Source organism: Taurulus bubalis, assembly GCF_910589615.1.
Source record: "Taurulus bubalis genome assembly, chromosome: 1".
In the NCBI taxonomy this organism is placed as follows: domain Eukaryota; kingdom Metazoa; phylum Chordata; class Actinopteri; order Perciformes; family Cottidae; genus Taurulus; species Taurulus bubalis.
This window is the reverse complement of record NC_136589.1, coordinates 17,884,507-17,907,596: the sequence shown is the minus strand read 5'-3', so window position 1 is coordinate 17,907,596 and position 23,090 is coordinate 17,884,507. Positions and strand designations below refer to the sequence as shown.

The 23,090-nt window shown below is 44.0% G+C and overlaps 2 protein-coding genes across 2 annotated transcripts in view; one reads left to right on the top strand and one right to left on the bottom strand.

Moving 5' to 3' along the window:
* The window catches only part of brf1a (BRF1 general transcription factor IIIB subunit a), a gene marked incomplete at its 5' end in the record, with an annotated part of 90,045 nt that overhangs the window by 7,846 nt on the left and 59,109 nt on the right, over positions 1-23,090 (top strand). The window contains 4 exons of the mRNA XM_079224464.1: positions 5,187-5,360; positions 7,944-7,975; positions 10,986-11,058; positions 21,984-22,133. Of these exons, the coding sequence (XP_079080590.1) occupies positions 5,187-5,360; positions 7,944-7,975; positions 10,986-11,058; positions 21,984-22,133 (429 nt within the window). The remainder of the gene's footprint in view (positions 1-5,186; positions 5,361-7,943; positions 7,976-10,985; positions 11,059-21,983; positions 22,134-23,090) is intronic.
* LOC306742135 (BTB/POZ domain-containing protein 6-B-like) lies at positions 11,633-15,797 on the bottom strand. The gene is made up of 4 exons (XM_079224475.1): positions 14,865-15,797; positions 14,193-14,283; positions 13,909-14,027; positions 11,633-13,357 (listed from the first exon to the last, which is right to left on the bottom strand). The coding sequence occupies exons 1-4, from the start codon at positions 15,290-15,292 to the stop codon at positions 12,325-12,327; spliced, it is 1,671 nt and encodes a 556-aa protein (XP_079080601.1). The 5' UTR covers positions 15,293-15,797; the 3' UTR covers positions 11,633-12,324.

Here is a 23,090-nt window from a genome sequence, read left to right as displayed (position 1 = left end):
TAATCTGTTGTATGAGAGTGTTTCGGGTGGATTTCTTTGTCGTAAAGGATATCTGGTGGAAGCTGATGGCAACTCGGGATCACTCTCGTCTGCTTCATCAGATGACGACACCTGTTCAGTGTTGACCTCATCTGCTTCGTCAGATGACTCCTCTTGCTCAGCTCCATCCGTTTCTCCATGCTCCACCTCTGGTTCCATCCTTTCTTCCTCACCCTCTCCTGGACCCTCATCCGCTTCGTCAGTTTGCTCCAGTTCTCTGACAGCTGCTTGTGGCTGGAATTCCTCTGCATTCGCTCTCAGCTGGCTCCTAACGTGTTCATGTGGTTCTGCGGGTCGTGTGGTGATGAATCTCCAGTTACTTTCATCCTCCGAGCTACTTTCAGAGTTTCTGTCCTTCTGCTTTTGCTGCCTTTTCTTCGTTATACTCCTTTTAGACTTTATCTTTTCCATTTTCTCTTTCTCTTGTTGATCCTCTTCAACGGGCAGAAAGTCACAGGGCAGTAACAAGTTTCTGTGCAGTACTCTGGTCTTTCCTGGGCCTCGCTCAAGCTGTACAACGTAGACAGGACTGTCCTTGTGTTTTCTGTCGGTTATCACATGGATTCTTTCTTCCCAATATGATCTGAGTTTTCCAGGTCCGCCTCTGTCCTTGAAGTTCCGCACCAGTACTCTACACCCTGGCTGTAACTCCGCTCCATAAGCTTTTTGATCATACTGCTTCTTCGCTCTACTTTTCTCCCTCTGGACTGTCTGCGATGCTAGCCTGTATGCCTCCTGCATCCGTCTTCTCCACTTACTCGCATATTCACTGTGAGAAGCACCCTGGTCAGTTGGTTTCAGGCCAAACATTATATCAACAGGAAGTCTGGGGTTCCTACCATAGAGAAGGTAGTATGGGGCATATCCTGTTGCTTCACTGTGCGTACAGTTTTACGCATGCACAACTTTAGATAAGGAGTTCTTCCAGTCTTTGCATCTTCTGTCAGATTTCTTAGCATAGAAAGGACTGTTCGATTAAACCTCTCCACCTGACCGTTTCCAGCTGTGTGATGATGGTGTTGTGCGTGAACCTTGAATGCCACAGTATTCTTCGAGCTTGCAGAACAATTTATTCTCAAATTCCCTGCCCTGGTCATGATGCAACTTGGCAGGAAATCCAAACTTGAGCACAAAGTCACCAAATATCTTTTCAGCTGCAGTTTTGGCTGACTTGTTGGTGCATGCGTATGCCTGTGCGAAGCACGTGAAGTGATCCATCACAACTAGGATATATTCATATCCTCCCTTACAGCTTTCCATGCAGGTAGTCAATTGAGACCATCTCAAAAGGGTAGGTGGTCACTATATTAACCAGTGGTGCTCTGGTTGGCTTGTTCGGACGCATCCGCTTGAGGCAACTGCACAGTGCACACCTTGGTCACATAGTGCTCCACATCTTTTTGCATATGAGGCCAATAGAATCGATCTCTGATCAGGCTGAGCGTTCGCTCCACGCCGAGATGTCCCATTTCCTCATTCCCTGTAGATCAGCTGATGGAATGCTGCAGGTAACACTAGTTGAGCTCGAACCACTGACTTCCTATACAGGATACCATCTTCATTGACGTACAGCTTGTTTTTCTCCCTCACTAGAACAGAGATGTCATTGCGTCTGTCTCTTCCTCCCAGATAAGGCCACTGTCCTGTGAGGACATAATCTCTCACCTTGCCAATGACTGGATCATTCTCTTGTGCTTTCTTTAGGTTTTCAATGGACACTTCTGCCACTGGCGATGTTACTTGTTCTCTTTCTACATCATTGCATGCTGTCGTGATGGTGACTGGACACATCCAGGGCTCATGCTCGTGGAATTCCAGTTGCAGTGCCTGGGTGACAGTTGTTATCACCTCGGGCTCCATTTCCTGGATGCATGTGTGGATGTATTGCTCCATGTCAATCGGCATCCGCGACAAGCCATCAGCATCTCCATTAGCTTTTCCAGGCCGATATTTGATTGAAAACCGAAAGTCTGCTAATTCTGCAATCCACCTGTGTGTTGTGGCTTTCAGCTTTGCCGTTGTCAATACATAGGTTTAGGGAGTACTTGTACTATGCACCATCTTCCCTTAACCTTTCACAGATTGCCCACTTCATGGCTAAAAACTCTAGCTTTACAGAGTGGAGGTGGTAGTTAGTTTCTGGAGCACAGTTCTTGTGTTGCTACTCCCTCAAAGAAACAGTCCACCATGCATTTTTTTCCGATAAGGGCTTTCAGCTTGGCTTGGCGACGTAATGAGAGATGGCTGGCATAAGTAGCACCAACTGTCTGTTCAGTCTTTCCACCTTTCTCCAGGTCCGCCACCAGCTGCCTGATATGGTTACATAACAGCTCGTGCACCTTTTCATCTGGGTCCGCTTGGCTTGTAGTTAATTCTTTTGGGGGTATGACTGTTTGGATTGTCACATTCAAGCGGTCAGATTTTCTTTCTGCTCTACAGCCTCTGGAGAGGTGTCCTGTCTGACCACACTTAAAGCAGTGTCCACACTGATCACCTGTTCCCTGCTCCTGACACACTCCACATCCTCTCCTAGTACTAACTCTTACTTGGCGTCTGGGCTCTTGGGGGTTAATTAGGCTTTTCTTTATTTCTGTCATTTCTTCTCTCAGCAATCTGACTGTTTCATAAAGTTCTGAGTCTCTTGAACTGGTGACAGCAAGTGTTTTATAACTCTTTGGCTTCACGACTTCTGCAGGCTGCTCTTGAACCCCAACTCTGGCGTTGACTGCACCCTGAGGCTGCGAACTGTTCTGCATCTCTGTCTGACTCACGACTCTCTTGTGTTATATTCACTAGCCTGTGATATAGGTCAGTAGAGCTCTTTTCTTTTTTTTTTTCTCCTTTTTATCATTACAAAGAACTTATCTCAGAAATTCACCTTTTTAATTCCCAGCTGTTTTTCTTTCTTTTTTTATATTCCCTACTTTGAAAACTTTATTTCATAAACTGTAAAATCTTTTGTTGTTGAAGCATTTAATTCTTTTAGCGTCAGTCTGATTCAGATTAAAACAATGTCCTCGAGGGGCAATTTACTTTACAGACAGCAGTTCTAACAAATGCTTGATCCATGAACGCAGTTTCCTGCGTTTTTGTACCTTTTGTAGTACTTTCAAGACATTGAGAGGAAATTATGTTTCTGTAAAAATACCTCTAACTCTCCCAGAAATGTGTTTGTCGATGGACATGATTCCTAATGAGGGAGGACGAGAGAGTTCTAAAACTAAAAACAGGGCTGGATTTATCAGGTATTATATGTAATATGTATATCATATCAACGGTAAGTTGGGGTTCTGGTGTGGAGAGGAGGTGGCAGCTGTTTTTTCTGCCTTGACTTCTGTCTGCAGGTATTTTTGGGCCACTTGGGGGCAGCAGAAACGAGCTGTGAGCTCATTAACACGTCACAGACCTTTTTTTTTATAGTCTTAAACATTTAGCAGGATTTATGAAACCTGATGAACAAGAACAGCTTCCTCTCTCTTAGCTCCGTGTTTGGGCTCCTCCTCCCGAGAGGAGCGTCTGACTCATTCCTGACGTTTCCTCTGTTGTAAAGTAAAGCAGATCTCTTTGACCCGATGAAGATCTCTTTACGACGCTCTAAACAGGTTCAGAGAATAAACCAGACAAGAAGTAGTCCCTCCGGTCAGAGGAGGGTTACACCGTTCTGCGTCTGCGATACGCCAGCGTGAGCTGCGTCGATATACACGGGTTCCTCGTGGGTGTTTTTTTTTTTTTTTTTTCCCTGGACGTTTAGCTCAGCAGCTTAAGTGTAGAAACACAACAGCAACAACTTGAAGAGAGAGAGAAGAGGCTCGTCTGAGAGCTGATGATGATGATGATGGTTAAGACGCAGTCACAGAGCTGTCAGACTGCAGCAGGTGTGTGTGTGTGTGTGTCTTTGACAGTGTTCATGAGGAAAAGATTGTGTGAGGATAGGAGAGTAATTTTGTGTGTGTGTGTGTGTGTGTGTGTGTGTAGCCTTGTCATGCTCTCTCTCTGTGTAGATTTGACCGTCTTGAGTCTGCAAGCGCCTCTCAGGGAGGAACAACTCTTCTTCTCCTCTGTCTCCATAAACTTTCCCCACGGCCGTCTGCACCTCCTCCTCCACCACCGTCTCACCGCCCTCTGACTCATATCTAGGACCCCCTACTCGTCCTGTGTTGGACCACAATGCATCACTGGTCCCTTGTGTGTCAGCGCTACGACTGGAATTTAAAGTCTCTTTTTAAAAGGAGAGATTTACAGTTTTCTGGAAGCTGCATGAATGTACGGCTGTGACTCGTTTTAATACCAGCTGTGTAGAGAGGTCCTCATGGACCTTTTGGCCTCTTTTAGCTCATTGTTTTGGTCCTCTGGCACCAGAACAATCAATTCTCTCTGATAACCGTTCACAACGATAGATGAGCTGACAGTGGAGCATTTATTAGATATTTGACTTGATGTTGATGAGTTTCTGCTAGATTTGTAAGCAGGAAATAAATAGTTTTTAATGATAATAACTTTATTAACTGAGGCATATTATTATAATATATTATGTGTGTGCGTAAGTTCTAGTGATGCTCACATATCTGCACTCATTCTGTTTTGCAAAAAAATTGCTTGTTGTTTTCCACAATAAGCTATTTAGTAGAAACTAAATATTTGTTATTTTTGCATGGATATAACTTTATTTTCATTGTGATAACACTTTTTTTTTTGTCTGATGGATCTGGTATACTTGAAAGTGATTGCAATGTTCTTTATTCTATTATTAATAAAAGCACAGATGGAATCACTAGTACTGTCAAGTATTACTTTGTAGTACTGTGAGGTACCACGATGTAGTATGTCCGTCTGTCAGTCGCTCCCCCCCCCCTGAAGCTGTAAACCTAGGGGAAACACTGAATACTCTTCCATGCCAGTAGGTAGCGCACTAATTACCTACCACATATGCTGTATTATGCTACAGTGTGACATTCTGTAACTTTTGGGTTGTTGGGGTGCCGTGGGATTTTTTTTTTTTTATTGTAGAAAATGTGCCGCGGCTCAAAAGGTTGAAAACACTGCTCTAGAGAATGAATCTTTAACCCTTTGGTCTCTTTCTACTCAAGGTCCTGCTAGTTCTCCTCTTTCCTCCATACGTTGCACTGACCATGTGTTGTCTCCTCCAGCGAGACACAACATCAACACTCTGGGTCACCAGCTGCAGATGAACAAGCACTGCCTGGACACGGCCCTGAACTTCTACAAGATGGCGCTCATGAAGCATCTGACCCGCGGACGCAAGAACGCCCACGTGGTCGCCGCCTGCCTCTACCTGGTCTGCCGCACGGAGGGGACGCCGCGTATCCTGCCTGTGTGTGTGTGTGTGTGTGTGTGTGTGTGTGCGCCCGTGTGTGTGTGCCCGTGTGTGTGTGCCCGTGTGTGTGTGCCCGTGTGTGCACAGTTGATTCATTGACTCTCACCACCTTTATACTTACTTTTTATCACCTAAAGCATGATGGGAAATGTAGTCCCCCAACTCCACAATCTCGTACCTCTCGAAAGGAAAAATAACTTTATTGACATTTGTTCATATCCAGATATTTATGAATTATATGTTAACAACTTTGAAACTTTTAAATTGTATAAAATGCTTGAACATTTCTGAGAAATCTACATTATTGATTTAGAATTTTCTTGACTTAAATGTTTGAATTATAAAATATAAGAAAATGGAGAGGGAAAAAAAACTACGGCCATTAAAAATGTACCTGGACTTAAATGTTGTTTAACACAACAATTGCCACTGATAAATTCAAATTTCCGTTTAAAATCATCTTGAAACACAACTAATGTAGAACCTCCGTGGTTATTTATTTATGTTTGACACTCGCCACTTTAAAGTATAGACATGATGTTCAGTGTTTCCCCTAACGTTATATTAGGCCTCGCACCCCTGAAGAAACCCTCCGCCACCCTGTAATTTTTCTAGAGCGCCAGATCACAACAGAATCATTCCCTTTCCTATAGAACAGGTCTACACCTTGTTCTTTTATTAAACAAACTAAACGGCTGTATGTGATTGATCTTATCTACATGACTGCATATCATTTCTGTCTCTACATGGTCGCGTTACAACTCTTTTCTGCTCTCTGTATCGCGCACGGCGGAGTTCCGCCCCGATGCGATGCACACAGGTGAGCACACAGCGGACAGAGAGAGAGACAGAGCGGCGAAAAATATGTTGCATGCTTTTACAATGGGATTTGCTGCTTTAAGCTATCACTTTTAAAGTCTAACAGTTCATGTATTTGCAGGTCAAGACAAACATTCAACAGGCTGCAGCGTGCGGAGCTCCATAAATGACGTTTCTGTATTCACATAGCGAGAGGCACTCTGGAAATATTCTTCCAAAAGCCCGAAAAATACACTGCAGTGACAAAGCCTGCACACTTTGTGGTTGTCATTAAAATAAATACACCATGTTTCCTTTAAGTCAGTATGTATCAAACTGGGGCGGTATTTATTACAGGTGGGGCGCCAGAGGAAATGCTGATTTTTTTTTTTTTTATTTTTTTTTTTTTATTTTTTAAATGTTCGCCGTTAATAGGTTGCGCATGTGCGACTCGGCGATTCATGGCATTTTGCCAAAAGTCGATATTTATGAGATCGCTGTGAGGTTGTCTTTTCTGCTGTTGCGTCTCATCAGAATACAGCGCCATATGAAGTCTACAACCCCGTTTTATAAAGATGTGTAGAGGAAAGCAGCTCACTGCAGCCACTGATCAGGCTTGATGGCTCACATATCTGCACTCATTCTGTTTTGTTTTACAAAAAAATAGCTTATTGTTTTCCACAATAAGCTATATAGTAGTAACTCAATATTAGTTATTTTTTGCACGGATATAATTTTATTTTCATTTTTCTAACTGTGATAGTAAAGCTGTAAACCTAGGGGAAACACTGATGTTTGTCTTTTTATAGCGTTTAATTCGGGTATTTTTTTTTTCCGATGGTGGTTAAAAACAACCATTTAATGTTGCCCATAAAGTCACTTTGTCACAATGAAAACCTCTTAAAAATCTTGAGTTTGAAACATAAGGGTTCGTCTATGCAGTTTCTCTGCATGTTTAGATAAAGGACCCAGATGTGTGCAGGATCTGCTGTCGTTGGTTTCCCTGAGTAAGGGACTCCGCCTGTAATCTCCAAACGGCGAGCGCTGGATTATCTTTTCCAGTTCATCTGCTGCTGCTAATTCCATTGTGAGGCCTTTTTTATCTTTTTAGAGGAGCCACTAATCCGCCCGGAGACAGGCACACCGTCTTAAGTGTAGAGGGGGGGACGTCCAGAAGGCGAGGCTACGAAAGCTAATAAGGGTCATTAATAGTTTGAGGTTATGAAATGTTCGTGCATGCACATGTAGGGATGTGTGCACAAAAAACACTTTTTTGAATGAGTCAGATTTTCAAATAGTTTTTTGTGCGTACCATTTATTCGCCAGGTATGTCGATACAAAACGAGGAATTTTTCTTGGCGGAAGGTGCATAACATTAGATATTCCTTGTTTTGTGTAAACATATCTGCCGATGTATGTGTGTGTGTGTTTGTTTTTTTTAACGAGCCCGGAATATTCTTTGACCCATATTTTTCTTCCATTTTTAGAAATGTACTTTAAAGGTCTAAAGTGTTTTTATGTGAGAACAGATGTTTTTAAATGGTAAAAGGTGGACGTAATGGATTCAGACCCCGTCGGTCATATTTTATGATCTTAAACGGTCTATTTGCGGGCAAAACTCTCAGACGTGTAGAATAAAGTGTTTTATTTTTAAACGGAACACAATGTGTTCAAGGACCGTCAGATTATCAGCTTCTGGGCTACGATATAAACTGCATGTTTGTCTCTTTATTCACCTGTGACTGCTGCGGTTCCTTAACCAGCTCCTCAGACATGCTGCTGGACCTCAGTGACATCCTGCAGGTGAGTTTACAATAAAATATAATCTAAAAAATGTTTTGTTTGGTCCGACGACCCAAATATTTTTGTTTAGCGTGACGGAGAAGAAGCATCAACGTCCCTAAAACCGGTCACTTTATCACAAAGGTTCACTGGTTCAGAACCAGTTCTTACTGGAGAAGTAACTCATTTAATTACATTTTTCAGACGTTCAAACCATGAAATGTTTGGTTAATAATCTATTATAAATATAGTCCCAGACGGATTAATTCTCTCTAAATAATCAAGTCTGTTTTTAGTCGTTGATTTATTCAACAAACCTGTAAAAGGTTAAACTTAAAATGACTGTTCCAGACTTTAAATTCTTTAATTCTCCTTGTGGCGACGCCCACCCTGGTTAAGTACACACTCCCGCCCACAATTCCCAAAATGCACCACTGCTGCCTCGCCACATATTTAATGGCAGCTGATTCACGGTGAGTCAGGGATGGGGTGGACATTTCTCAGTCACAGCTGGTGGGGTGTGGGGGTATTTTAATGCTCCAGCTGTCCTGGAGGACCCCCACCCCACACTGTTGTGGTCCATGAGGCATGAGTGGACTCTGGTGAAGCTGCTGCTGCTTTTTATGGATCCACACTCTGTAGAATAAGCATATTGAGCGGGGGAGGGGAGGCTCATCAGCTGTTTAACATGTTAACTATAACGTGATGACACACACACTATGCATATCTCTGCACACATGTAGAGTTGTATTTGGTTTTTAAGCAACAGGCGCTTGATGATGAACATTCATGTTTTCGGGGGTCGCCTCAGGCCATTCAGGAGCATTTCATGGGAATAAAATATATAATTTAAACTCTTTAAAGACCATATTTCCACGTTCTCGTCTGAGAACACAAGGAGGCAACGTTGTGTCTTGTCGTCTTTCAAGCTTCTTTTGTTGCTTACAGACTTGCGTTGATCTTTTCTCCCACATCCTGGTTCATCTTTACTAATCTGTTACTGGTCGGCTCAAGATATAATATAATGATATATAAAGTTCATCAGCTGACATTTATTAAAGGCTTTTTGTTGCGTAACCAGCAACTTGAGTGGCTGAAATTGGAAGAAAGACTCAATGAAACATCAATAAACTCACTTTAAGATAATGAAATGAGTCTTTTTGGGGAGGTGTGATTTATTTTATATATTGTGCAGACTCGTTGGCGTCTGGCGTTCCCGTCTTCAGGGTTCGGGTTGAAATGGAAAGTCCTCCCAGCTGTTGAGGCCGTGAGTAGTCGAGTCACCGGTTCCTTAATCGCAGGACACTTTGAGTTCTGACCCGGAAGGTTTCACTCAGCGTGTCAATGCTCCAGCGCTCGCTTCACCTGCGAGGAGCCTCACGCACCATGACCTTGACCGTTGACCCTCCGCGCATAGGTTTGAGGGTTAGAACGGGAAGAACATCCTGGTACTTTGGCCTCCAGCGCGTTGACGTGCTCGCCGTGTTCCTGGCCGTCTGGTCGGGGGAGTCTTCTTCGTCTTCTCCTCCGCCTCCTCCATTTCAGCCTTTGTGTATAAATTCCTTGCTGGAATCCACTTCCCAGAATAGCAGAGGAGGCATCTGGCCGACACCAGAGGGGGCGAGAGCGAGAGGCCGTCTGCTCTGGACCCCCCCTAAACCCACTGAGGTCTGAAGGACTGACGGAGGTCTGACCAGAGTTCACGACCCCGATCCTGCAGCAGCTTCCGCTGAAGCTCCTGAAACTTGATTCTGGGCCGTGAGGCTGATTATCTGTGCTGGAAATGATAGATTGATAGATTTGGTCTTAGTTATTCAGCAGTATTCATCATTAGATCCCTTCAGCAGGGTTTACTGCCGGCCCTTCTGGAGGTGTGGAGGGTAGAACACAATGCAACATCTGTGAGGGGAGGTGTCTGATAACCCGCTGACACCACCAGCAGGTCTGTTCACAAGAACCGTCCTCAAGGTTCTCGGTTCTATCGGCTGGGAGCGATTTAATTTAATTTACACGTCTTTAATATCTAAATGTTCTCTTCTGTGCCGTAGCGTTTGATTGCAGGCAGGCGGTTTGGAGACGTTCTAACATAATATATAAACTGTGATTGTTTTTATTTGTGGAGGTTTCAGTCTCCATCAGACTTCTTTCTTCATGGGTTCTATTTCAGGAACAACTTTATGATTTAATAACGGATTCTTTGTCCATTTCCTTCTGTGGCATTGATTTAATAATAAATGATATCAAGAGGAGTTATTGTTACTTAATGCTGGACAGGGTTGATAACAATATCAGGAATAATAAGTAATTATGGGCCCAGCTGGTTTCCAACATGCGTATTCAATTATATTCTGTGGTATTAAAGTCTACGACCAGAAGAGAACAAACTTCCTGGTTTTGTTTCTTTGCTGAGCTGCTTCTGCGTTTTGTTGCTTTCTTTGGAATAAAATATTATGAAATCTGTAACTGTTCGTTATTCTCTTGATCAATCTATTAATATATTTAGTTGCCGCGTCCGACTATATATTCAGTTTAACGCCATTCAACGAGATTAACGATTATCTCACATTTAAAACTGCACGAACCAGAAAACATTTGATACTCCGGCTGGAAATAACTGATTCATCGAAGTCTTAAAACTGAATCTTAGTAGTTTTAGATGTCAGCTCAAAGTCTTTTAAGGTGATTTTTTTTTTTAAATAGTGATGAGCAGGATAACTTCAACGAGCCAAACTCAATCACAATAAACGTCCAATATCAGAGTTGAAATATGAAGAGAAACATCGGCGCAGAGAAACAAACCGCTGGATCAGATCTGGACTTCAGATACACAACCTCGATCTGCAGGAAGAAGTTCTGGTTGATGGCAAGAGCTTTTCCTCTGCAGGTCACGGAACCAGATAACCAGTGCGTTATGAGGTCTTAACTTCCAGCTGTAACTCTTTAAGTGGCTCTGATAGTCTCGGGACGTCCCGGGTCTCGTAAACACCCAAATCCAGTTGGAGAGTCTGACTGAAGGTCTTCTTCTCCGCAGGTAAACGTCTACATGCTGGGGAGGACCTTCCTCGTCCTGTCAAGAGAGCTGTGCATCAACGCCCCGGCTATAGGTACGCCCTTCCTTCATCCTCCTCACTGGATTCACTCTGTCCAGTCAGGAGCTTTTTAAAAGTGCGAGTCAGCTAGAAACGCGGCCGCATCGGTTATTTGACGCAACATCAAAAATAGTGCGTTTATCGCCAGAAAAGTGAAAAATGGCGGGCGCAGTTTCCCAGAGTTCAAGGTGAAGTTTTCAGTGACATAACTCTTTAAAATAAATAAACATAAACCTGTGAATCCAGAGAACACGTGGCATATCTGCGTAATAAGTCTTTAAAGTACACCAGGGGTGTGAATACCTTGATTGACACTAAAATCATAAGACCAATTTTTTGTCACTTGCATTAGTCTCTAAATATCTTTGCAAAAGACCAGTTTTCAATATTCAAATGGCAAAACATGTGTTCTCCAACATTAATAAGGCGCGTGAGAGACTTTGACATGATTCAACCCAGAGTCGGGTTGCATCATGTGTTTTTTCCTGCAGCAGCAGATTCAGACACTCCTCCTCCAGATGCCAAACATCACACACTAAATATTACAGCAGACTCGTCTGTCAAACATATTTAGGTTATTTTTTTTACTTCTTTAAATGTAGGTTTTCACTGAGCAGCCCGTTGGTAAAAAAAGAACAAAACCATAATGAATGGATCAGAATCTGCACGATGATCCTCTATAAGACCAGTGTTCTCATGAGGTGTAGTTCCAGCCGCAGTAGCCAGAGAGCGCTGCAGTCCCTTGAATCACCCTCTGCAGAACCGTCAGAACCGCTTTATGTTCCTTCATCAGGTGCACAGAACACATCGGGTCACCTTTACCAGCGTCGAGCTGCGAGCAATTAAATTGTATTTTATTTGTATATATATTTTTTTTTTTTACAAAAGACAATGTTTCTGTGGCCGTCTTCTGAAGTGCAAAACAACTCTACTTTTTGTGTGTTTTTTTGCTGTTGCATTTAGATTCATAACACTACGTAAAAGGTGCTCCCGGTGTGACGTCGCTGCAGCAACATTGCACGTAGACTCGCGATTACACAATTTCGAAGCGGGTCCCTACTTGTTCCGGTTGATTATATAACCCACAGATCACCGTATTAATGTTTCTACAGCAGGCGCCAGAGTAAATAACGTTAACCCAGTATTTAAATAAAAAAAACATTAAATTAAATAAGATAAACGGCAGCACCGTGGCTTCTTAAAATAGTCTCTTAATGCTACATGACTCTAAAAGGCTGGGAGGCCGAAGGAGGAGCCTCCATGTTTTTAGTCCGGACCGGCTCAGGCGTAGAACACCAGCTCTGGGATCTGACCCCCCTGGACTCCGGTCCCGTTGGTGCTGTCGGAGGAGCACTGGAACTGAAACGTCACCTTCCCGCACTGCACCTCCGTCATGCCCTCCTGGCCGAAGTAGCTGAGTTCATTCCCGTCCAGCACGACGCTGACCGTGTAGAAGGCATCCTGCTCCACCTGAACCGGGTGCTCAAACCCCACCGGGAACGTGCCGCTGGACCCGTCCGACACGAACTTGGTGAGGTTCTGCGCCAGCGTCACCCCTTGTCTCTTCAGCTCGATCTTGGCGCTATACTCAGCTTTGCCGCCGCTCGAGCCGTACAGCCCCAGGCCGGCGATGAAGATCCGCTTGTCCACCGCAAACTGGATGCTGTCACAGCGGCCGCGGTAGCGCCACTGGTTGCTCCGGTAGGCCGAGGACTGGAAGCGGTGGCACCGCTGGGGCGCCAAGCCCAGCCTGGCGCTCAGCGGGAAGTCCAGGTGGGGCTTCTTGGCCGCGGTGTACCACAGGAACACGTTGTTGGTCTCCTCCAGCGTTAGGATATCGCACTGCGCTGCCCCGTCGGCGAACTCCTCCAGCGTCATGGAGGGGATGCGCAGCAGGAACAGCGCCTTGCCGAGCACCTCCCTCCTGTTGTGGGTTGTCGGGCCCAGGCACTGCCTCTTGCACTCCGCCACGGCCCAGTTCATGACGGCCTCGAACACCACCAGCTCCTTGGTGTTGAGTGTCTCCCGCCGCAGGATGATCTCTAGCGTCTGCAGGTCGATCTCGCAGAAGCCCTCGGAGCCCAGCGCCAGCTCAGCCTGGGCGTCGATCACCTCCCAGCAGCGCTGCGTCAGCTCGGGCTCCTCGAACAGGCGGCTCTGAGACAGCAGCACGCAGGCGTTCCGGGCCTCCAGGCTCGTCTCCAGAAAGGTGACGCAGGCCCGGGCCAGCGCAGGCACGATGTACTTCTTGGCAGCGTACAGAGTGGCCAGCACCGTGTCCGCCTCCAGGTCGATCTCGTCGCTGTACATGTACCTGGAAGGAGGAAAGAAAACGTTTAAATCATTGTACGGAAAAAGAACTTGCTGATAAGTGTTACAACCACAATTACTCAGTCTGGATTTCTAAAAACTCAGTCTTATCTTAATTACCACTGGAAAGAAATATTTTTTTCTCCCCAAAGAGGATTGCGTAATGACTCAACACATCCTACTGCTTTCACAAAAGGCCCAACATGCAAAAGTGCGTGGCGCTGGCATGGTCAATGCTACTGAATGAGCAACAAAAGGCAGAATATATATATATATATATATATATATATATATATATATATATATATATATATATATATATATATATATATATATATACACACACACACACATTTATTTTAGACTTTTTTTCTAGTTGGGCACAGAGAGAACCAGCTATTACAGAGCACTGCCGCTGCCCGGCTCTCCAGCATGTTGGCCTCTGCTGCTTCGCTCTGGATGAGTAATAATACGCTCCAAAGTGACACTGACTGCGCTTGTCATCTCTCGCTCCGCTTCTGTTTTTTCGGCTGCGTGAGCGAGCGAGTGGCTTACTTCAGCAGAATTAGGAAAGCAGCAGGTTCCACATCTGGGATGTGGATCTCCGACTCCTCCTCCGCCAGATCGCCATAAAACATGGCACAGAAGACCGAGCTTCCCACGGCCAGCACATACTGGAAGGGGGGGAGGGAGGGGGAGGAGACAGATGCGTTAGACGCATGCAACCAAAATCACTCGTTCAATAAAAAGGAGCAGGAGGAGCTCCTTCGAGTAGCTGCAGAGATGACCCAGCTTCTCCAAATCATAAAGGTTCAGCAGTGACATGTAAACATCGTTACCTTGTGCGCCGGAACCTTCTGCGACTCCCCCAAGGGCCCGACAATGAAGTGGACGTCGGCCATCAGCTCATTGTTGAACATCAAGGCGTTCCTGAAAGCGGTAGAGGATTCACGAAATGAGCTTCAATCAAGTGTTGAATAACCGCATCCTCCCACACTGGTTACTGGAGAATTCTACTGCGGCGACAGTACTGGTTAATACTCGCATTATCAATTAATCTACTGGGGTATTGTTTCCAAATGACTGAGGCGCTGAAACCCCACAGATTCTCTATTTATATACAATCAAAAAGAAAACTATCATCATTAATCTCCCTTTAATGATTGCATAATGCATATTAATCTTCTTTATCATTACAGCTCTGTAGAGTAAAGGTATGCAACCCTGGAAAGCTCTAGTCTCCCTCTCATGCACATTTTTACTTGTTAAAGTAGAGGCTGCAAAAGTTTCAAAATAAAACACTCACCATGGAGTGAGAGCAGAGTTCACTTTAATCTTTTGTATTGTTACTATCGTATTAACACCGTGACCTATCACTACGTCATAATGATAATGCACTTTATAGTCATCTATAAATCCTTGCATGACTTTTTTTGCGCGTGCGCAGAGCACAGTTTGAGACTGATAATGTGGAGTATTTTTTTATTATTATGTTTGTTTGTTGCCGTTACCTCTCCCTCAGCGTCGGGTGGCTGCACTGCCAGCTTGGTGGGTCCACGTTGTTGTTGTTGATGTTCTGCAGGGTGCTGGTGGTGCTGGTTGTACTGGTGATACTGGTCGTGGTGGAAGTCGGGGTGGTCGCCTCGCTGCTCCCGCCGCTGATGGCGTGACTCACCGGCGCCGCCTCCTCGATCTTCTCGGTGTCCGCCACCGTGGTGCCGGTGGGCAGTTTGGGGCACAGCTCCGCAGCCATCTTCTCCTCCTCCACGTCCTTCTTCTTCTTCTTCTTGCTCGTCAGGGACAGAGACAGGATCTCATAACACACCGGCAGCTTGCCGACCCTCTTGGACTTCTTCAGTGTTTCTGGAAGCAGGAGCAGATAAGTCAGACACCTCATGATCCGGCCATGATGGAGCAACCTGCAGTCCGCCGTTGGCATCGGCCCGAGCGACCCCGTTTCTTTTCCTCTTCTTCTTCCTCGCTTTTATATCCGGTGCTTTAAACGAACCAAGTGTCCGAAGGTCGGTTCAAATCCTCGTTTATATATATATATATATATATATATTTATATATATATATATATCCGTTACGTCCCCCCTCCTCCTCCTCCTCGGTGGACTCCGTGTCCTCCTCCGCTTCCAACTTCCAAGCGTTCTCACTTTTCCCCGTTTCCTAAGGGCTCATCCTCTCGGACGGAGAAAATGTCCGCGGAGCGTCGGCTTGTTTTCCCTTTTTTTTTTTTCCCTCTTCCAGCGAGTGGATAATCCGGATAGTCGGAGGTATTTTTATTTATTTTCCTCCCCCGGGCCTCGCCGTTATTTCGCCCCTCTTTTCCCCCCCGAAACTGTCGACCGACACGGAGCCCAGCTGCGGTGGCGCGGCCGTTCTCATCCGACGTAAACACTCGTTTGTCGGAGAGATTTTAAGGTCCGCTTCATTTTTTTCATTTTTTTTCTTCTTCTCTCGTCGTGATCTCCTCGGACGCCCAGGGCGAGCCGAGGACCAATCAGATTTCACCCCCATGGTGGTGACGTCAGGAGAGCCGAAGCACCTCCTTCGGCAGCTCCGCAGAGTGCGTCACCGGGCTCAACTGCTCCGCCTCTTGTCCCCGCTGATTAGACCCGGTAGATATTAATATTAAAAAAACGATATGCAAGCGTAACTGTTGACGTTTTATCTCAACAAATAATAGTATTGCTATTAATGTAGCTGTTGCATGTGTTTCTCAAAGCTTGCGTATCGTTTGCATGGTTAGACCGGCGAGGGAATGAAAAGACCTGTGAAGACAGCGCAGATAACAAGAAGGATAAAAGCCAGCGTCACTGAAGCGCATGCGCACTTACTATCTCATAATTTCGATTTAATTATCTCATAATTATGACTTTAAAAAAAAAATAGTGACGAAAACGGGCTTCCATACTTTACAGTACATTAATGAGTTTAACCCAGAAACAAGTGAAATAAGTAGTCCCTATTTGTTTTTTTTATTAAAGTAAAAGTAGGAATACTTCAGTGTAAATAGGCTCGTTCATTAGAGCTGCTCCTCGCCTGGAATCCAGGTGAGAGCAGCAGCGCAGCAGGAGGCGTTGACAATAACCTGCGATCAAGTCGGACAGTTTTCAGCTGCCTTCAAAGTAGACACAGGAAGTCACAGAAAAAAATACTTGTTGACTGTTAGTTCCAAACTTTTGTCTTACTTGTAGTTTACAGATCACGTTTGGATTCATTCATGTGTTTGTAAATATATATTTATGTAGAAATGTGTGTGTTGCTGCATCCTTTGGTCTTTTGATGTCTGCCTGTGAAATACATTCTTAGTAGTTTTGTTGTATGAATACGATTTTGTATTAACAACCACACAAATGTTTTTAGATCAAACATGGGACTAATAGTCAATAATCCAGTGTTAAGTATTCCAACTACACATAAAATAAGGATTTTCTACAACACATGGTGTTTGCTGTCAGATCTAAGAGCCAATCAGCTCTCTGATGTGGTGACAGCCAGGCGTTTCCCATCATGCACTGGGCCACGCAGTCGTTGGACAGCAACTGTAGTTGACCACGTGTGCATGACGTCAGAGCAAGTCGGGAGCAAGTCAGACACAAATCTAACTGGCATGCATTGCGCGCCGATCGATTCTGCGCAGAACTGGCTCATCTCGAACGAGCCTATTATCAGACCTGCAAAGGGGGGGGTGCAGTGACGGGTCACTCGTCGAGAAGCTGGAAAACTGATCATTATGGGTTTTATTTCTTCTTTGGACAATACCCAAGTGTATACAGACACATATATATGTTTCTCAAACATATTTGTGTGTGTACACACTACCATTCAAAAGTTTGGGGTGACCCAGACAAATGTTCAGTTTCTTCGCAATTTCTCGCATGGAATAGCCTTCATTTCTAAGAACAGACTGGCGAGTTTCACATGAAAGTTCTCTTTTTCTGGCCATTTTGAGAGTATAGTGGAACCCACAAATGTGATGCTATGCATAGGAAGGCCGGTTGTAAAGCTTCTCTCACCAGCATAACTGTTTTAAGTTGTGCTAACATAATTGCACAAGGGTTTTCTAATCATCCATTAGTTTTCTATGATGAGCAAACACAATGTACCATTAGAACACTGGAGTGATAGTTGCTGGGAATGGGCCTCTATACACCTATGTAGATATTTCATTAAAAACCAGACATTTCCACCTAGAATAGTCATTTACCACATTAACAATGTATAGTGTATTACTGATTTAATTTAATGTTATCGTCATTGAAAAAAACAGTGAGTGACCCCAAACTTGAACGGGTGTGTGTGTGTGTGTGTGTGTGTGTATATATATATATATATATATATATATATATATATATATATATATATATATATATATATATATATATATATATATATATATATATATAAAATCTCACCTAAAGGATTATTAGGAACACCTGTTCAATTTCTCATGAATGCAATTATCTAATCAACCAATCACATGACAGTTGCTTCAATGCATTTAGGGGTGTGGTCCTGGTCAAGACAATCTCCTGAACTCCAAACGGAATGTCAGAATAGGAAAGAACGGTGATTTAAGCAATTTTGAGCGTGGCATGGTTGTTGTTGCCAGACGGGCCGGTCTGTGTATTTCACAATCTGCTCAGTTACTGGGATTTTCACGCACAACCATTTCTAGGGTTTACAAAGAATGGTGTGAAAAGGGAAAAACATCCTGTATGCGGCAGTCCTGTGGGCGAAAATGCCTTGTTGATGCTAGAGGTCAGAGGAGAATGGGCCGACTGATTCAAGCTGATAGAAGAGCAACTTTGACTGAAATAACCACTCGTTACAACCGAGGTATACAGCAAAGCATTTGTGAAGCCACAACACGCACAACCTTGAGGCGGATGGGCTACAACAGCAGAAGACCCCACCGGGTACCACTCATCTCCACTACAAATAGGAACAAGAGGCTACAATTTGCAAGAGCTCACCAAAATTGGACAGTTGAAGACTGGAAAAATGTTGCCTGGTCTGATGAGTCTCGATTTCTGTTGAGACATTCAGATGGTCGAGTCAGAATTTGGCGTAAACAGAATGAGAACATGGATCCATCATGCCTTGTTACCACTGTGCAGGCTGGTGGTGGTGGTGTAATGGTGTGGGGGATGTTTTCTTGGCACACTTTAGGCCCTTTAGTGCCAATTGGGCATCGTTTAAATGCCACGGCCTACCTGATCATGTTTCTGACCATGTCCATCCCTTTATGGCCACTATGTACCCATCCTCTGATGGCTACTTCCAGCAGGATAATGCACCATGTCACAAAGCTCCATTCATTTCTAATTGGTTTATTGAACATAACAATGAGTTCACTGTACTAAAATGGCCCCCATAGTCACCAGATCTCAACCCAATAGAGCATCTTTGGGATGTGGTGGAACGGGAGCTTCGTGCCCTGGATGTGAATCCCACAAATCTCCATCAACTGCAAGATGCTATCCTATCAATATGGGCTAACATTTCTAAAGAATGTTTATATATATATATATATATATATATATATATATATATATATATATATATATATATATATATATATATATATATATATATATATATATATAATAAAATCTCATCTATTTTGTAGACTTAATACTTACAATATGCAATACTGCTGTACTATACTGAATATTGTTTTGCTACTACTACATTTCACTTCATAATATGTATAATGTACTAGCCTTTTTATTTAATTTTTATTTGACCATATTATGTCATACTGTTATACCACTTTACTTTGAGGAGACGTCACTGTTAATCTAGAACACTGAATAATGTTTCCACCAGGTAAACCTCAACATGCACACCTCTCTCCAGTGTGACAGCGATTATAACCACATAACATAAGATTTTAATTAACTGGAGGATACACTTTTTTTTCTACACGTAGATCTTAAACCCTTACATTTAAACAGGAGCCCGGCCACCCTCCGGAGGAAACTCTTTTCGTTTTTTTTATTAAAATAAAAGTTGGATAAAAACTTGCAGCCCCACTTGTCCTCTCCTTATATGTAGTGAGGTGTCGGTAGGTAGAACTGCAGTGCCGCTGACTCGCCGCTCTCCTGTCTGACGTCACACGCTGCCACAGACTCTCCGCTGCCAGTAATCTCACTTGCTGTCTCTCCCAACAACGTTAGCTAACGTGTTAGCAAGCGGACTAGCTTCTCATTAAAAAACTGGTGGGAGGGAAATGAAGCCGCTGTAGACATCTTAACGCTGATTGGCCAAGACTTGACACGTCAAAGATCTTCTATTGCTAAGATGATCACAACCTCAGTTTTTTTCCGTGTCCCACTCCAATCTCAGACACGACGGTCAGTTGACCCCCCTCTCCCAAAAACAAAAATTCGTTGGATCTACACTGTTCACGTGGATATTTTGATTTCAAAACGGCGAATTTCGCCGAAAGGTAACAAGTTTGCAGGTATGAAATATACACTTATACAAGTAAAAGTCCTGCTTTTTTCATGGAGTAAAGCCACTGAGATAAGCCACGCCCCCTTTCCCCAGCGACCATTTGCGAAAAGGCAGAAAAGTGAATTAACCACAAAGTCGAGCGAGTAAAGTCAGGCGAAAAAACATTGCGAAAATTCGCAACTCTTTTGGTGTGAACACGGCATAATGCAATTCAGAGTGATTTTCGTAAAGCATGGAAAAAAAACAAACGGGCCAAACGAATACAATACATATATATCACTTAAATATGTTCAATTAATTCACTCCTGCACTTAAATCTACTGTGTTTCTACTCTTAATGGATTCTCTTTCTAAACTAGCTATTGTGAATGTTCTTTGGTGATTTATCTTTATTACTAATGTGGATAACTTTATTTAACTTTAATGTGGATAGCATCCAAACATTTCCTCCAGCTTTGGTTTGATATCGATCACTGATCTCATATTCAGACTCAAGAAGTCCGTCAGAGAAAAAGGAAACCCTGAGACCAATTTCTACACTCACAGCACCAAAAAAGACCAGAATGCTTTGCAATAGAAGGGGCTGAACGATAACGTCTTTAATGCTATTCATGCGTCCGCTCCCACACTTCGATTGAAAGGAGCGAGTTCACGGCCCTCTTTAATCTGAAGGGGGTCAGAGTCATTTTGGGGAATGTGTGGAAGTAGGAGGAGGTGGGGGGAGGTAAAGTACAGCTCCATCAGAGAGTGACTGCTGACTGTTTGATTCTATTCCAAAGAAAGAGGTTTGGAGGTGGCTTCAGTCGCTCGCTCTCTCTAGTATTTGCAGACCCTCAGAAAGACTTGGATCAGTGATGGTGAGCTGCAGACGTACCATTAGATTGGGGCTGGATCTGATTACCATCTGGCTCTACAAGCTCTCTAAACGCAGCGCTGACTTCAAAGATATTGAATTCCGGCGTCATAACCGGGGCACGAAGCGCTTCTTTCAACAAAAAAAAGATGCCTTCTGATTTTAGTTTTAAATTAGATTTCTCAGCCTGGTGGAATCATATATTTTTTCCATAAAGTTTATTCTTATGACACACTGTGTGAGTCTCTCTGAGACATCCGAGAGGCCAAGGGGCTTGTGGTGGGAAGGTCACCTGTTCAAATCCTTTCGCCAGCTGCGAATATCTGGACGGAGAAAACTAACGGCTTCCGAGGAGCACTCGAGTTACAAATGCTAATCCTCAAGTCCTCCAGTATGCAGCATGCTGGTTTTTACTGGGAAGCTCACAGGTGCCAGTAAGGTTTTGATCCGTTTGTGAGACCGTACGATCCCAGGGGCTCAGATGTGATCGGGGCCCCTCGCCCTTCCTCCAGGTTTAGTCCTGCAGGGTAAGGACTAACCCTGCAGGACTAACCCTAACCCTGCAGGTTTACTTTACCTGTTCCCTGGAGGGACTAACCCTGCAGAAAAACTGGAGTCACAGAGTCCAACAGACACGTTCTGGGTCATTTTGCATCTCGTTGACATTTTGTGCCTCGTTTTGCGTCTTTTTGGTCATTTTGTGTCTTTGTGGAATTTTTGTGTTTAAAAAAAAATAAAAGTTTAGTATATTTATTTACTTTTTTTTTCTTCAGTTTTGTGTCTTTTGGTAAAACCAATTAAATGTATCGCGTAAACAAAAGTCACATGGACACACAAACAGGCTGTCTGTTGGACAAAGTTTGGGTTAAAGTGCCATCCTGAGAATTCTGGCAGCAGAGCCAAACAGATCTGATATCAGTCATCGCCTCCAGTTCATCACTAGACAACCTGAATTTGACCGTCACAGGATACCAAACGCCCTGAAAACACGTCTTCAAATAACATGAAGCAGTTTTCACTAAACTAAATGGAGCAGAGTCAATCTGGTGCCGCGTCGGTCTCAGTCCTAATGATTCGTCTGAGATGAGGATTTGATTGCATAAATTCCGTCAACGTGTGTGTGTGTGTGTGTGTGTGTGTGTGTGTGTGTTTAAAGGTGTTTATTGGCTCTTCCTTTGCCAAAAGTACACCCTTTTTATCAAAAAGCTTTTTGAGATATCCTTCTAAATTTAGACAAACCCCCAAAAGGTCTGAAAACATCCCTATTGTTGTACCTAAAGGAACAAAATGCCTCCTGTCTCCTCAGACCCGTGCCTCTACATCCCGCGCTTCGCCCAGCTGCTGGAATTCGGGGAGAAGAACCATGACGTGTCCATGACGGCGATGAGGCTGGTGCAGAGGATGAAGAGGGACTGGATGCACACGGGACGAAGGCCGTCGGGGCTCTGCGGGGCAGGTAACCATCAGACGGTGGATGTATTTCAGGTGCCCGGAGGCTCCGAGCTGCAGGTCCGTCATTGGAGGGTTCCTGGTTCCAGTCCTCTGAGGGCTGCAAGTGACTAACGCTCTCTGCGCCGCTGGCATCGAGCGCCAAGGTGCCCTCAGTTAGAAGGTCTCAGATACTGTGACTGTGTGTTTTAAAAGGTCACGCTTTTTTTTTTGTTCAGCAAATGTTCAGTTCAAACCTTCTCGTTACGTTAGCTCAGAGTGCAGAATTAGCCTTTAGCATCCTCCGGTTCGAGCGCCGGCCTCTCAGTTCGACTACGGTTCACCTGTCGTGGTATCCTCAAGGTCTTGCAGCAAGTGTGGCTGAAATAAATAAATAAACTCCAGATTATTTTACTTTAGAATCGAGACATTTCGTACAGAAACTGGTGAGAAGGAAGTTTTAATGATTTCAACATTCTCCTGTTTTCCTTTTTTAAGCTGAGAATAAACTACAAGGATGTTTATCAGAGAAGAACGTTGTATTTAGAATGTTTAATATGATCCTGAACACAACCTTTAGACGTCAGTTTGTAGTCTCGTACGTCTGTAGGTGTGTTTGCATTATTCTAGGATCAGTTTGTTGTTATTTCTAAGCACAAAATAGAACTTCTAGATGCATTCTGTTGAATGAAAGGAACGTATTGTAAGTGTAGCACGAGCACATTACCCAGAAGGCCGATTGGCTCTGTGACCCCAACAGGAAGTGTTTTCTGGTGAATCCTCCGTCAACTAGGTCACCAAATGTAAAATATTTGGGCCTTTTTTTTGTTTATTTTATTTATTTTTACCTCCCGGCATCACCGCTGTCTTCGCTTGAGTGTTTGTGAAAGCAGCTGAGCCCCGAACACACTCTGCTTTGATGCATTAAGACTAAGACGTCCTGAAATGGAAGGGGGGGGGGGGGGAGGGGGCCTTCCTGCATGTT